This window comes from Phoenix dactylifera, chromosome 6, assembly GCF_051530095.1.
Source record: "Phoenix dactylifera cultivar Ajwa chromosome 6, Ajwa_hap1_PhDact_Kaust_v1.1, whole genome shotgun sequence".
NCBI classification, from domain to species: domain Eukaryota; kingdom Viridiplantae; phylum Streptophyta; class Magnoliopsida; order Arecales; family Arecaceae; genus Phoenix; species Phoenix dactylifera.
The window spans coordinates 31,261,414-31,274,364 of record NC_143195.1 but is presented as its reverse complement, the minus strand read 5'-3'; the positions used below and the strand labels follow the sequence as shown (position 1 = coordinate 31,274,364).

The 12,951-nt window shown below is 40.3% G+C and overlaps 2 protein-coding genes across 11 annotated transcripts; one reads left to right on the top strand and one right to left on the bottom strand.

The window, feature by feature from the left end:
- Positions 1–317: 317 nt before the first annotated feature.
- LOC103716896 (ribosome production factor 2 homolog) lies at positions 318–12,904 on the bottom strand. Of its 10 annotated transcripts, none has more exons than XM_088723658.1 (9): positions 12,730–12,859; positions 6,093–6,138; positions 3,264–3,421; positions 3,075–3,179; positions 2,760–2,963; positions 1,745–1,990; positions 1,416–1,658; positions 1,055–1,120; positions 318–952 (listed from the first exon to the last, which is right to left on the bottom strand). In XM_088723658.1, the coding sequence occupies exons 4-9, from the start codon at positions 3,141–3,143 to the stop codon at positions 833–835; spliced, it is 948 nt and encodes a 315-aa protein (XP_088579784.1). In that variant the 5' UTR covers positions 3,144–3,179; positions 3,264–3,421; positions 6,093–6,138; positions 12,730–12,859; the 3' UTR covers positions 318–832. The 10 variants fall into 10 exon arrangements, with proteins under 10 accessions (XP_088579784.1, XP_088579783.1, XP_008803313.3 ...); XM_088723657.1 differs by lacking the exon at positions 6,093–6,138 and adding an exon at positions 6,784–6,825 and having other exon boundaries at positions 12,730–12,858; XM_088723654.1 differs by having other exon boundaries at positions 645–952; positions 3,075–3,149.
- Positions 8,107–8,730, top strand: LOC149753406 (uncharacterized). Its single transcript, XM_089923744.1, has one exon. The coding sequence runs from the start codon at positions 8,107–8,109 to the stop codon at positions 8,728–8,730; it is 624 nt and encodes a 207-aa protein (XP_089779870.1).
- Positions 12,905–12,951: the final 47 nt, after the last annotated feature.

Below are 12,951 nucleotides of genomic sequence, written 5' to 3'. Positions count from 1 at the left end.
TTTATTGAATGGTTCAACAAACATGCTCTGTTGAATTACAGAAGGCTAAATTAGCTGTGATATGATGGCTTTTAAGGGTCTTTCTGGTGGATTTCTTTTCTTTTTTGATCTGGCAAGGAGTTTAGAATGTTCTCTCATGACACGAGCGTATGCAGTTTTGAACCACGTTATATAAGTCAGAACGTTCTCTAAAACTAGATTATAATTAATGTTGTTATGGTTTCTTGGTAGAATTTAGATCACTTTTCCTAGCAAGTGAAGAAAATTATCATTAAATCAAGCTGCCATCACAATTACAATCAGTACTCTTGTGATGCTTTTGTATAATGTACCACATGTATTATAACAAAAGCCTCATTTTATACATTATAACATTATATAGTCCCGCTATCCCTATTACTACAGCTGCTGTACCATAACAAAAGCCTAAGTTGGATGGTGGAATTACATCCAAAAGCACTCCATCCACTAGATTTCCTGGTTTCAAGCTATGTAATATGTCTCAATTCCAATTACTCTAAAAAATTCGATATCAAAAAGCACATCAATCATGAGATACAACTTACGTATGAACTCTATCCTACACATGCTTTCATGAAAGACCTACCAGGCATCTGATTCCAATGCTATATATCAAAAATCAATTCAATAACGATGTGTCAAAATTTCAATTGCCTTGATCTTCCAAGAATTTTCAATTGCTTTCAATTTTGACTGCTAACTTGGTGTTGATTCCATAATGAGAAGAAATTTTTATCAAACATTCAGCACGAACACACAATTTCTTCAGTGTCACATGGCCAGTAGCATGAGAGAGAGCAACCTCTGAAAACTAGAGAGGATCAGTCTTTCTTTTCTTTGATTGATGGTCTCCATTAACCTTGTTTTTCTTGGCTTCACGGCGTTCCCTCTTCAGTCCCTTTATCTCATTTGATAAAGGCATATTTCCAACCTAAACAAATAAGCATAATTCATGAAAGGAATACAGTGTGTTAACGATGATAATGGATATTCTTATACTAATCATTAAACACAAGCAAGCTTGGATTTCAACCTGTTGGTCTGGAATGTAGATCTTCCCTATTTTTCCTTGCACAATGTCGCTGCTTACATTTTTTATCTGCAAGAAAATAGAAGTGTCAACCTTGAGGCATGGAAGTGTGAAATCAGGTTGAGCCTACAAATAATGCACAGCTTGATTTAAAATAGCAGTAGCCAAAAAATGGTGGAGGATTTTTGTAGGGAAAAATGGCAAAAAATGCAAATGGGGCATTCAATTTCTTGTAATCCCCTGGGACAACCATTAGATCTTAGCCACAAAGTGCAAAGTTGGAAATTAAACATCACAAGATGCCCCTATTCTACTATCATCCCAAATAAACAGAAATTAGGATTGAGGAATTTTTTTTATTAACCTTCTTCTTAGGCTGATCAGAAGCAGTCTTCATTGCTTCTTTCTTTAAGCTGTCATTGGGAAGACGATGACGCCGAACTACCAAGTCCATGGAAGGTCCAACTTCTACCAGCTCCATTCTAGGAACAGACGTGCCTGACCTTTTCAGGCGGAGAGCACAATGTGTCAAGAAGACTGTAGTCGATGAGATGGCAGTGCATACAAATACACGATCTACACCAGCAAGGTCCAAATTTTCCACAACCTAGATGAGCCAAAACCACGAGTTTCTATAATTTGTTCCACAAACCAAGTCTATGTAATATGTAGACATGATATCAAATGAACAACCTCTCCTCTAAAAAGATCAAGCAATACTTCCTTCAGGTGTTTTAACTCTTCAACACTCTCAAAGCCTTCTCCTATAAAAGCAAAGAAAGGTTTTGATCCAATTCGTGGTGTTATTTTCTTGTCATACTCGAATGAGTCAATAGGTTTGAAGCTCTCCACTCCTACTTCAACAAGATCATAAACATGATGATCATACATCCGCCCAAGAACTAGATTGTTGGGTCTTTTCTTTGAATGAGAACCAAACTGCAAATCAAATTACAGTGATTATCTTTAGAATGAGGCAATAACAAGATAAAGTAATTAAGATAATGCATGTCAAATAGTTATTATAATTCTCTGCTTATCAGAACCAGTTAACAAGTAACTGCAATCACAAGGCCAGAGAGTTGTCAATTAATTAGTAGGACCATTGAGAAAGTTACATCCAATCTGCAACGATCTCACTCTGACATATATTGATCAGGAGTATTGCTTTGAGAAGATGATGAACTCTTTTTTTTATGCATGTATGTGCTGGGGGGGCGGGGGGGGGGGGGGGGGGGAGAGAGAAAGAGAGAAGGGGTGAGGAACAATACGGAAGAAAGAATAAGATAACATTGATTGCTTGCACATTGAGAAAATACAGTACAAAAGCCACAGGCAGAAAGTTCTGGAAAGAAATACTATTAATTGACAGTTGCTAATAGCATGTAACAAGGACTTGATATGTCACCAATGACCATGAACTGGTATTTTGCTCTTTTTAGGAAAAGTTTACAATTCAATGATATCATAACTGAGGGAAGCAGGGCAACGTATATAGAACTATTGGATGCCTTTGAGTTACAAGACATACTAGAAAATCTTGAGAATTGAGTTTTAAATGTTGAATTATTTTGCACAACAGTTGCTCGCAACCAGAATTATATGAGAACAGTAATAAGAACCAAATGGATGACACGAATTGGAGGATAAAAAGACAGCACTCATGGATGAAAAGATAAGTTAGAATGGCCTTCTGTGCTTGGCTTACCACAAAGAGACTGCAGTCAGTTTTGAGAGAGAAAAACTCCAAAGATGTTTCACCACCACTTTCAAAAGGCCTGATGTTTTCATTTTTCTTGGTGTACTTTACGGCACTATCTCTTTTCAAATGATAAATCTGAGTTAATACAGAGTTCAGTACGTTGCTAGTCTTGGTACCATGAAGAATGAGTGTTTTCTTGCCATTCTCCACCTGCAGAAATGCACAAAATGAACCTCAACAATCAGATTTCCCTTAAAATGCACCTATGGGTATAGATAAACCAAAAGGGCATTGCAGAAAGAAAAACATTCAAGAACTTACGAGTTTAGGGGCATGCTTTTCAAGTGCCCGCTTAGCACGATGTGTCTTTGGAGTCTTTATTTTCAACATTATCAGCTGCGACCAAGAGAACACCAATTCAACTACCTGAGAAGTATGTATTCATGCCTGACAAACTTGAAAAGAAAAAAAGGAACAAAAAGATGGGACCAGAAATAAATAGTTGAGTACCTGTTTCAAAGAAGCTCAAGCGAATGAGCAGTAAATTCCAACGACTTGGGTGAAGGCAAAGAGCTTTTCCACTTTCAGAGGTGCAACAAGAAAACTTCTCCCCTAGCTTGTCTCCCTGTTCTAATAACAGCTGTGTGAGAGCTTCCAACCTGGAATTACTGACATAAGAAGGAAGAACCTAATTTAATCCCAACTGAGCATATCCAGTGTAACACATGCTCAAGAAGAGAGCCAAATGCAAAATAAGCACAATTAAACTTAGTTTTAAACATAGCATATACTTTTTTATTTTGACCAGCATCTCTATAAGACTGTATAAACGTATCACATGACATGAACCAAATTATTTGTATATGTTAGCATATTTTTATCCAGTGCTAATTTACTTGGAGCTGGTTACACCTAGGGGATAGCATTGATATTCAATTTTCCCTTCAGAATTAGAAACATTTTTTAGACAAAAAAGATAAAATTTTGAGCAGAATGAATGCTCCATGTAAGATAAGTAATGCAGGGTGGTCGAAGAAGGGATGCCCAGTTACATGTGATTTTCCCACACCTTGAATCCATAGGGGTGTCCACATGACAAAACATAATACCCGTGGGATAGACTTGAAGCAGTACAAACAAGTCAAAAGGTCCCCTTCCAGTCACCACGTTGACATTTTTTTCAGTCAAAGATACAATGAGCGCAACCTAGAAAACCCAGCTTGTTTCAAAGTTTTCTTGATATATACTTGTTTTAATTTTGCTGTAAACATTTTTTGTCGGTGCAAATGGACAGAGCCTATTATTCTTTTCCTTCAAATTCCAAGAGAAACTCCATAAAGATTTAATGTGGACATAATCTGAAGAACTTGTCCAAAGGGTGGATACAAAACTTATGCATGCGTCACAAACTATTTGAGATTTTAAGTGGAACAGCATTGCTCCCTGATGAGTAAACACCATTTTTTTAATAATAAATGAGTAAAACACAGCTGTGTTTAAAATTCCTCTTGAAATTTCCAAACTCCACTCCATCGTTAAGTGTCATCTTTAAAAAAACTGCCTATTGCACATTCTAGCCCCAAAGTCCAACTTTCATCCAGCTGCACAGCCAAGTCAACCAAAGCAAAATGTTGTACAGTGACACAGCTGAGTAACATGAAAATCCACTATGAGAACCAGAAGTTGGCCTGAAAAAATTATCTCAAAATTCAAGTCACTAACACCCAAAAATGCAATCTAGCAATTCAACATCAGTGTGCATCAACTACTGAAGGCATAATCAGGGAACAGTTAATAGAGCAAGTACCAACTGACCATGATAAGCACAAGCATAAACAGCAAACAAAGTTAGCAGAAACATAACAAAAAGTAAATGTCTATATACAAAAAGAGATGCTAGCAAGCCCACAATGAATGGGCAAGCAAACAGGAGGGGGCATAATCTGATTTTGGAAAAGGAAGGAGAAAGTTTGTTAAGCACAAGCATAAACAGCAAATAAAGTAAGCAGAAACATAACAAAGTAAATGCCTATATACAAAAAGAGATGCTAGCAAGCCCACAATGAATGGGCAGGCAAACAGGAGGGGGCATAATCTGATTTTAGAAAAGGAAGGAGAAAGTTTGTTCCAAATGCACAAGCACTCAAACCCTAGCCACCATAGAAAACTTTTAAAATATCAGCCTCCACATCTAATGCAATTAATTTCCAGTACCATCTGTTTGAAAGCCCAAACAAGTAAGCTTTGAAGTGAGCTTTCTTCTAGTGTAAACCTTAATGCATTCCTAGTCTTAATGAAAAGAGCATACGTAAAGATCAAGTTGCAATCAAATATATGAATCATCTCCTTCCTATTTTTTTGGATAAAAGAAGTTTCTATGTAACTTTAAAATCTCAAACAGAAGGATAAAAAGGAACAGTTACGTATAGGAAATGGACCAAGAGTTCTTGCCAGATAAAACATTTGCATCCAATTCATAATTCGAACCATAAGATCATGATCATCATCACTGATCTACCTGCAAAAAGCTGCAAAGCAAGAAATTGCTAATTGAACCTCTCCGCCTTTGAGGCAATACAGGAAAGGAATCTCATCTGTATTAACACTTTGGCATGAAATAAATTTCAACCAGTGAAGGACGAGCATTAACTACCCAACCCCATGAAATCATGGTTCATTCAGAACCATTGATATCATTCATATACAGGATTATATATATAGGCATTGAAATATGTGGGGCTTAGAGTCATTTGAATGTCCCATTGCCTTATATTATTGATCCAACACTAGACGAACAAACAGTTATAGAATAACAGAAGGAAAAATATAGGCATTAAAATATTATGAAGCTAGTTACCTGTAATAACCCAGGATCTCACCCAAAATGGCTAGCCGGAAGTTATTATTTGGGTTCCTTGATCCTGTATAAGTACCCAAGATCTACCCAGCGAATAACCGATGTGGGACTAAACACACGCCCGCAGAGGTCCTCACATACTCCCCCCGTTCAAGCCCTGACGTCCTCGTCAGGCTAAGGGTTCATATCTATTCAAATCTAATCACAAATACCACGATTGGTCCGTGGTCAGCCCCAACGGATCCGTGCTGCAGTGTTCCCTAGTCCACATAGGTTATGGGCCAATAAATCTGTCACGCCCCGAACCCGGGGCCTGGGACGCGAGCAGACGCCGCGCACCTGCAGGGCGGACCCCGCAGGCACGCAAGGCAGATAAATCAGATCAACCATCAATAACTAAATAAAGATAAATTCCAGTTTTCATATCAAATATCCACATATACATATGTCAAAAGAAAAGTCAATATCTACTAGCTAAATACATCATGACCACTCCATCCCGTAATCCCTATAATCATATGTCATCACCTGCAAAAATGTAAATAATAGGAGTGAGCTAACAACTCAGTAGGCAACATCATGCAATAAAGTCATCATATAACATGTCATGATGCATATAAAAAGCAGCTAAAACTCATGAATCCAACAAATCCACACGATAATCCGTAAACCCGATCCGAGACTCAAAATAACTCAACCGCATGACTATGGCCACATCACCCAGTGGCATGGTTACATCGAAGTGTCAATACAACTCTCCGCAGAGCCGCTCCACTGAGCCAACGCACCACTGTGCCGCACCCCCTGGTGCCAATCTTACGCTCCACCAAGCCGCTCCTAAGAGCAAAACGCACCCCTGTGCCGCCACTATTCTATCACCGGTGGTCGCGGTGTCGGAACTAGTTCCTCAGTACAAGTCGACAGGGCCAATGTATCATCCCATTGGCGGGGCCTAGACTATAGTCACGCGGTTTTAAAAATCAATAAATCAACTTTCCACATAGTAAATTTCCAAATCAAAGTCATGATAATGCTCCCAATAGTAAAGCACATAACAGTTTATGAAATTAAATATTTAATTCTAATTCTAACACATAATGCCAATAATAAATCATAACATCAACATATGCAGATACATGTTAAAATTCTACTTTAAAGCAATAGGTCACCTACCTGGGCTAGCTTAACAATCCCTGCCACAGATATCACGAACCCCTGATTAAAACATAAACATTAATTATTTAATTAACTAAGAAACATAATTTAAACTAATTTTCAATCCCTTAAACTCCTAAGTTCATAGATCCAAGAATGGGCCCCCAAGATCAAACATAGACCCTAAGAACAAGTAAACCAAAACCCCAAAATCAGAATCCTTGAAACCCAAAGCCAATTGTGGCCCAAAACAGATTAGGCCCAATTGAACCAAACCAGATTATAGGTCCAGATCAGATTTCGGGCCCAAACCAAACCAGCCCACAGATCGAATCATGTCCAACTCAACCCAAAAACAGTTCCCCAGCCCAACCCAAACCAGATTACACTCAAATCAGACTAACCCAAATTTCTGACTCAAATTCAAACCATAACCAAAACCCATTCACTCAAACTCAGATCAAACCCAATTCACGGAATAGGTGGAACCGGTTCATAGCCTCAACTGGTTCAGGTTCTAATCCACAAATGAGGCACGGAAATCAAAGCAAAAAAAGCCCAGGAAGAAGAAAGAAGAAGAAGAAGAAAGAGAAGAAGAAGGAAGAGAAGAAGAAGAAGAAGAAAAAGAAGAAGGGGAAGAAAGGAAGAAGGGGTGGCTGGTGGTTCCGGTCGGCCTTCGACGGCCGACCGTGGCCCTCGGCGGCGACGCTCGGCCAGCCATCGTCGGCCACGCCGCTGTCACGAGCAGCGGAAGAGAAGAAGAACAGAAGGAGAGGAAGAAAGAGAGGAAAGAGAGAGGCCGGGACTGGAAAGCTCCCCCCCCCCGGTTCGTCCACCTCCGGCCGAACTCCTTTCGGCCCGGATTGACTCCGACCGGCCACCGTCGGCCAGCCGAAACTCACCAAAAACTTTCCCGAAACAGGGAAAGTGAAACCGAATGACTTCCCATCATTTCTCTCCCCTTAGATCTATAAAAAAAAATAGTAAATAGGTTGTCTTGCTCACCTTCGGTCGTCGACGAGTAGATTCCCGGCGGCGACGGTGGCTCCGGCGATCCTCCCAAGAAAAAAGGAAAAAGAAGAGGAGGAAAGGATGAGTTTTTAGAGGGATGGGGGCTCCTCTGAGAGTTCACGAAGAGAGAGAGAGAGAGAGGAGAGGGGTGCGGGGGTTTCGCTGGCCGTTCGGCCGGTGTGTTGATCGTGGGGAAGACCACGATGAACAAACTGAAGTCGGCACCCCTTGCCGACTACAGTTCGTTGGGCCCAAGGACGGGCCCAAATTCAGATTTATTTGTCGTTGGTAGAGTTTGCTTATAACAATAGCTACCAGGCAAGTATTCAGATGGCTCCTTATGAGGCGTTGTATGGTAGGAAGTGTAGATCACCTATCTGTTGGGATGATGTGGGGGAGAGGAAGATTCTGGGTCCAGAGATTATTCAGCAGACAGTGGAGAAGGTTCAGCTGATCAGAGAACGACTTCGGGCAGCTCAAAGCAGACAAAAGAGTTATGCTGATATCAGAAGGCGGGATCTGGAATTCCAAATCGGAGATCATGTTTTTCTCAGAGTGTCCCCTTCTAAAGGGGTAATGCGATTTGGAGTTCGGGGTAAGCTCAGCCCGAGATATGTGGGACCATTCGAGATTCTCGAGAGAGTTGGAGCTGTTGCTTATAAGCTGGCACTTCCACCTGCTTTATCGGGGGTCCATTCAGTTTTCCATGTCTCTATGTTGAGGAGGTATATTGCTGATTCCAGTCATGTGATTGAAGTGGCACCTTTGCAGCTCCACGCAGATCTTTCTTATGTTGAGCAGCCTATCCGTATAGTGGATAGGAAGGACCAAGTTTTGAGGAGGCGCACGATTCCTTATGTAAAGATGCAGTGGAGCAATCACAGTGAGAGAGAAGCTACCTGGGAGCTGCAGGAGGAGATGAGAGAGAAGTTTCCTGCCTTGTTCTCGGATTGAGGTATGTTTTAATTTCGAGGACGAAATTTTTTTTAGTTGGTTAGAGTGTAAAGATCTGAATTTGAGCCCGTCCTTGGGCCCAACAAACTGAAGTCGCAGATCTTTCTACTCGTCGACGACCGGAGGTGAGCAAGACAACCTATTTACTTTTTTTTTATGGATCTAAGGGAGAGAAATGATGGAAAGTCATTCAGTTTCACTTCCCCTATTTCGGGGAAGTTTTTGGTGAGTTTCGGCCAGCCGACGGTGGCCGGCCGGAGTCAATCCGGGCCGAAAGGAGTTCGGCCGGAGGTGGACGAACGGGGGGGGGGGGGGGTTGGGGGGCGAGCTTTCCAGTCCCGGCCTCTCTCTTTCCTCTCCTTCTGTTCTTCTTCTCTTCCGCTGCTCGTGACAGCGGCGTGGCCGACGATGGCTGGCCGAGCGCCGCCGCCGAGGGCCACGGTCGGCCGTCGAAGGCCGACCGGAACCACCAGCCACCCCTTCTTCCTTTCTTCCCCTTCTTTTTCTTCTTCTTCTTCTTCTCTTCCTTCTTCTTCTTCTTTCTTCTTCCTGGGCTTTTCTTGCTTTGATTTCCGTGCCTCATTTGTGAATCAAAATCTGAACCGGTTGAGGCTATGAATCGGTTCCACCTATTCCGTGAATTGGGTTTAATCTGAGTTTGAGTGAATGGGTTTTGGTTATGGTCTGAATCTGAGTCAGAAATTTGGGTTAGTCTGATTTGAGTGAAATCTGGTTTGGGTTGGGCTGGGGAACTGTTTTTGGGTTGAGTTGGACATGATTCGATCTGTGGGCTGGTTTGGTTTGGGCCCGAAATCTGATCTGGACCTATAATCTGGTTTGGTTCAATTGGGCCTAATCTGTTTTGGGCCACAATTGGCTTTGGGTTTCAAGGATTCTGATTTTGGGGTTTTGGTTTACTTGTTCTTAGGGTCTATGTTTGATCTTGGGGGCCCATTCTTGGATCTATGAACTTAGGAGTTTAAGGGATTGAAAATTAGTTTAAATTATGTTTCTTAGTTAATTAAATAATTAATGTTTATGTTTTAATCAGGGGTTCGTGATATTTGTGGCAGGGATTGTTAAGCTAGCCCAGGTAGGTGACCTATTGCTTTAAAGTAGAATTTTAACATGTATCTGCATATGTTGATGTTATGATTTATTATTAGCATTATGTGTTAGAATTAGAATTAAATATTTAATTTCATAAACTGTTATGTGCTTTACTATTGGGAGCATTATCATGACTTTGATTTGGAAATTTACCATGTGGAAAGTTGATTTATTGATTTTTAAAACCGCGTGACTATAGTCTAGGCCTCGCCAATGGGATGATACGTTGGCCTTGTCGACTTGTACTGAGGAACTAGTTCCGACACCGCGACCACCGGTGATAGAATAGTGGCGGCACAGGGGTGCGTTTTGCTCTTCGGAGCGACTTGGTGGAGCGTAAGATTGGCACCAGGGGGTGCGGCACAGTGGTGCATTGGCTCAGTGGAGCGGCTCTGCGGAGAGTTGTATTGACACTTCGATGTAACCATGCCACTGGGTGATGTGGCCGTAGTCATGCGGTTGAGTTATTTTGAGTCTCGGATCGGATTTACGGATTATCGTGTGGATTTGTTGGATTCATGAGTTTTAGCTGCTTTTTATATGCATCATGACATGTTATATGATGACTTTATTGCATGATGTTGCCTACTGAGCTGTTAGCTCACTCCTATTATTTACATTTTTGCAGGTGATGACATATGATTATAGGGATTACGGGATGGAGTGATCATGATGTATTTAGCTAGTAGATATTGACTTTTCTTTTGACATATGTATATGTGGACATTTGATATGAAAACTGAAATTTATCTTTATTTAGTTATTGATGGTTGATCTGATTTATCTGCCTTGCGTGCCTGCGGGGTCCGCCCTGCAGGTGCGCGGCGTCTGCTCGCGTCCCGAGCCCCAGGTTCGGGGCGTGACAGATTTATTGGTATCAGAGATAGCTACCAGGCAAGTATTCAAACTCTACAAGCTTAAGCTTGTAGGATAAGTGGTGATTTCAACATGGTATCAAAGCAGAGGTCCTGAGTTCGAATCCTGTCTCCGCACTCTTTAACCCTATTATTAAAAAATTATGTGAGGACTCGTGCGGGTGTGTGTTTAGTCCTACATTGGTTATTCACTGGGTAGATCTTGGATACTTATACAAGATCAAGGAACCAAAATAATAACTTCCGGCTAGCCATTTTAGGTGAGATCCTGGGTCATTACATTATCAAAAAAAGAAATATTATGAAGCTTAAAGTCCATGAAATGCCCCATCAACTTATAAAAGAAAGAAATCCCAAAATCAACCTTAACCACCTAACTCCGAAGACCATTCAGCCCAAAATATAATCTATGAACTCATGATCAGATCAAATCAATCTCCAATCTCCCTTCTGTTAGTCAACTGAGATCAGAAGAAGTCAATCCCTCAACAGAGTTCAAAATATCCCTTAAATCTATCAGTCAACCATAGTTGTCAAATAGCCCAGGCCACCCAAGGCAATCAACACTCCTGTCCCCTCGGCAATTGCCCAAGTGATTAGGCACAACCAAGTGATTGACTTTGTACAGAATCTATAAAATAATTTACACCATATATTTGCATTATTTATCAAAACTTGTATTGCTTTCAATTAATTATCCATATTACATGAATCTACTGTACATTGCCAACAACTATTGCATGTGTTAAAAACAATCAAGTCCATCGCAAATCAGTTTTGCAAGGACACGAGCACAAGAATCAAATAAAGACAAGTGTCCGCATGTCTAACATGGCAAGAGGGAAAAAAGAGATGTAGGAGTATGTAGAAAAAGAAAAAAAAAATTAACTAATGTATGTTTTCCCCAAAATTGGCACATATGTTAAAATATTGTATAAAGGAAAATATTAAAAGATGCGATTTTTTAAAGTTTTCCAATATGCATATTTCTCATCCAAACTTAACAATTAGTTTTAAGGATTTTAGAAAAAAAATGATATTTTGGAAAATAATTTTATAAACCTACATTCTTACTCAATCTCTAAAATCAAACTCATTGTTAAAGGATTCCGACTTTCTATCAATCTCTAAAAGTAGAATAAAATATTGATAAGTATTCAAGGGTTTGGCATACATCCTTTTCAAATATACATCCGACGCAGATTGTAGGAGATGGACACAAGCGTCCAGATAACACAGTCACAAATCAACATCGTCACAAATCCATTCAGTACTGAACTTATAAAAGTATACATTACCATCCTTGTCTTGGCTCAAATGGTAGGGCAGACATTCCTTACTAGATGTTTCTACTATGCTAACAGTAGCAATGCTTATACGTTACTTCTATTAACAAATTACAACATAAAGCATATGAAAGCATATCATAATATAAGAGAAAAGAGTAGAAAACGAAGCAAATAAATTCTCATTTTTACTAAATCAAAGCACATATAGAAATCGCATTAAATAACTGCACGATCTGTGGAAGAATAGTTATGCAGTATAATCAGACGAAGTAACCACAAAGATAAGCCCAACTGAATGTAAAGCACAAATCTTGACAGTCATTACCAACTAAAAATACCAAATCATCAGGAAAGACTGCAAAGAAGTATCAGAAAGAAAAATTCATAGCGGTTATACGAAAAATTCATAGCGGCTACAGCACTATCAAATAACAAATACTCTGTCAACAATAACACAGCAACGCAACAAATAGACGACTTGATTCAAACACATGCTTTCGAACTCCAAGTCGACCTCAAACTTCAAAAAACAAAAGGAGCCATCTTAAATAGCCTTCCATCATCAATAAGTAGAGAAGAAAATGTTATCAAAACCAAGTAGTGGGAGATATTTAAAAAACAAATCCAATCAATAACGTCAATTGTGAATCCAAATACAGAGGGGAAGAGGTTCAGCTCAGTTAAAGCAGAGCGTTCCAACAAGCAAGAGCGATATAGAGGCTTACGTTGAGATCTTCGAGTTCGTCGCCGTTGGAGCGTCCCGCTGGGTCCCGTTCGACTGCCGTCGCCGCCGAGAGTGGAGAGCGGAAGGGAACCCTAGGCTGAGGGAGAGCGGAGAGCTTCGATGGGGCTTTAGTTAGGGTTTTTCCATTTCTTTTTTTAACTTAGGTGCGGTTGAGTGGGTTGAGTCGAGCTTGGACTCGACAGAATTGGACATTGAGTCATGT

Bases quoted from the DNA above. Each gene is read 5' to 3' on its own strand.
- LOC103716896 (XM_008805091.5), bottom strand. From the start codon at position 3,143: ATGTTGAAAATAAAGACTCCAAAGACACATCGTGCTAAGCGGGCACTT. The intron at 1,991-2,759 runs GTAAGCCAAGCA...TTTGATTTGCAG, and splicing joins CTGACTGCAGTCTCTTTGTG to TTTGGTTCTCATTCAAAGAA. The intron at 1,121-1,415 runs GTTAATAAAAAA...ATTTTCTTGCAG, and splicing joins CTGATCAGCCTAAGAAGAAG to ATAAAAAATGTAAGCAGCGA.
- LOC149753406 (XM_089923744.1), top strand. From the start codon at position 8,107: ATGGCTCCTTATGAGGCGTTGTATGGTAGGAAGTGTAGATCACCTATC.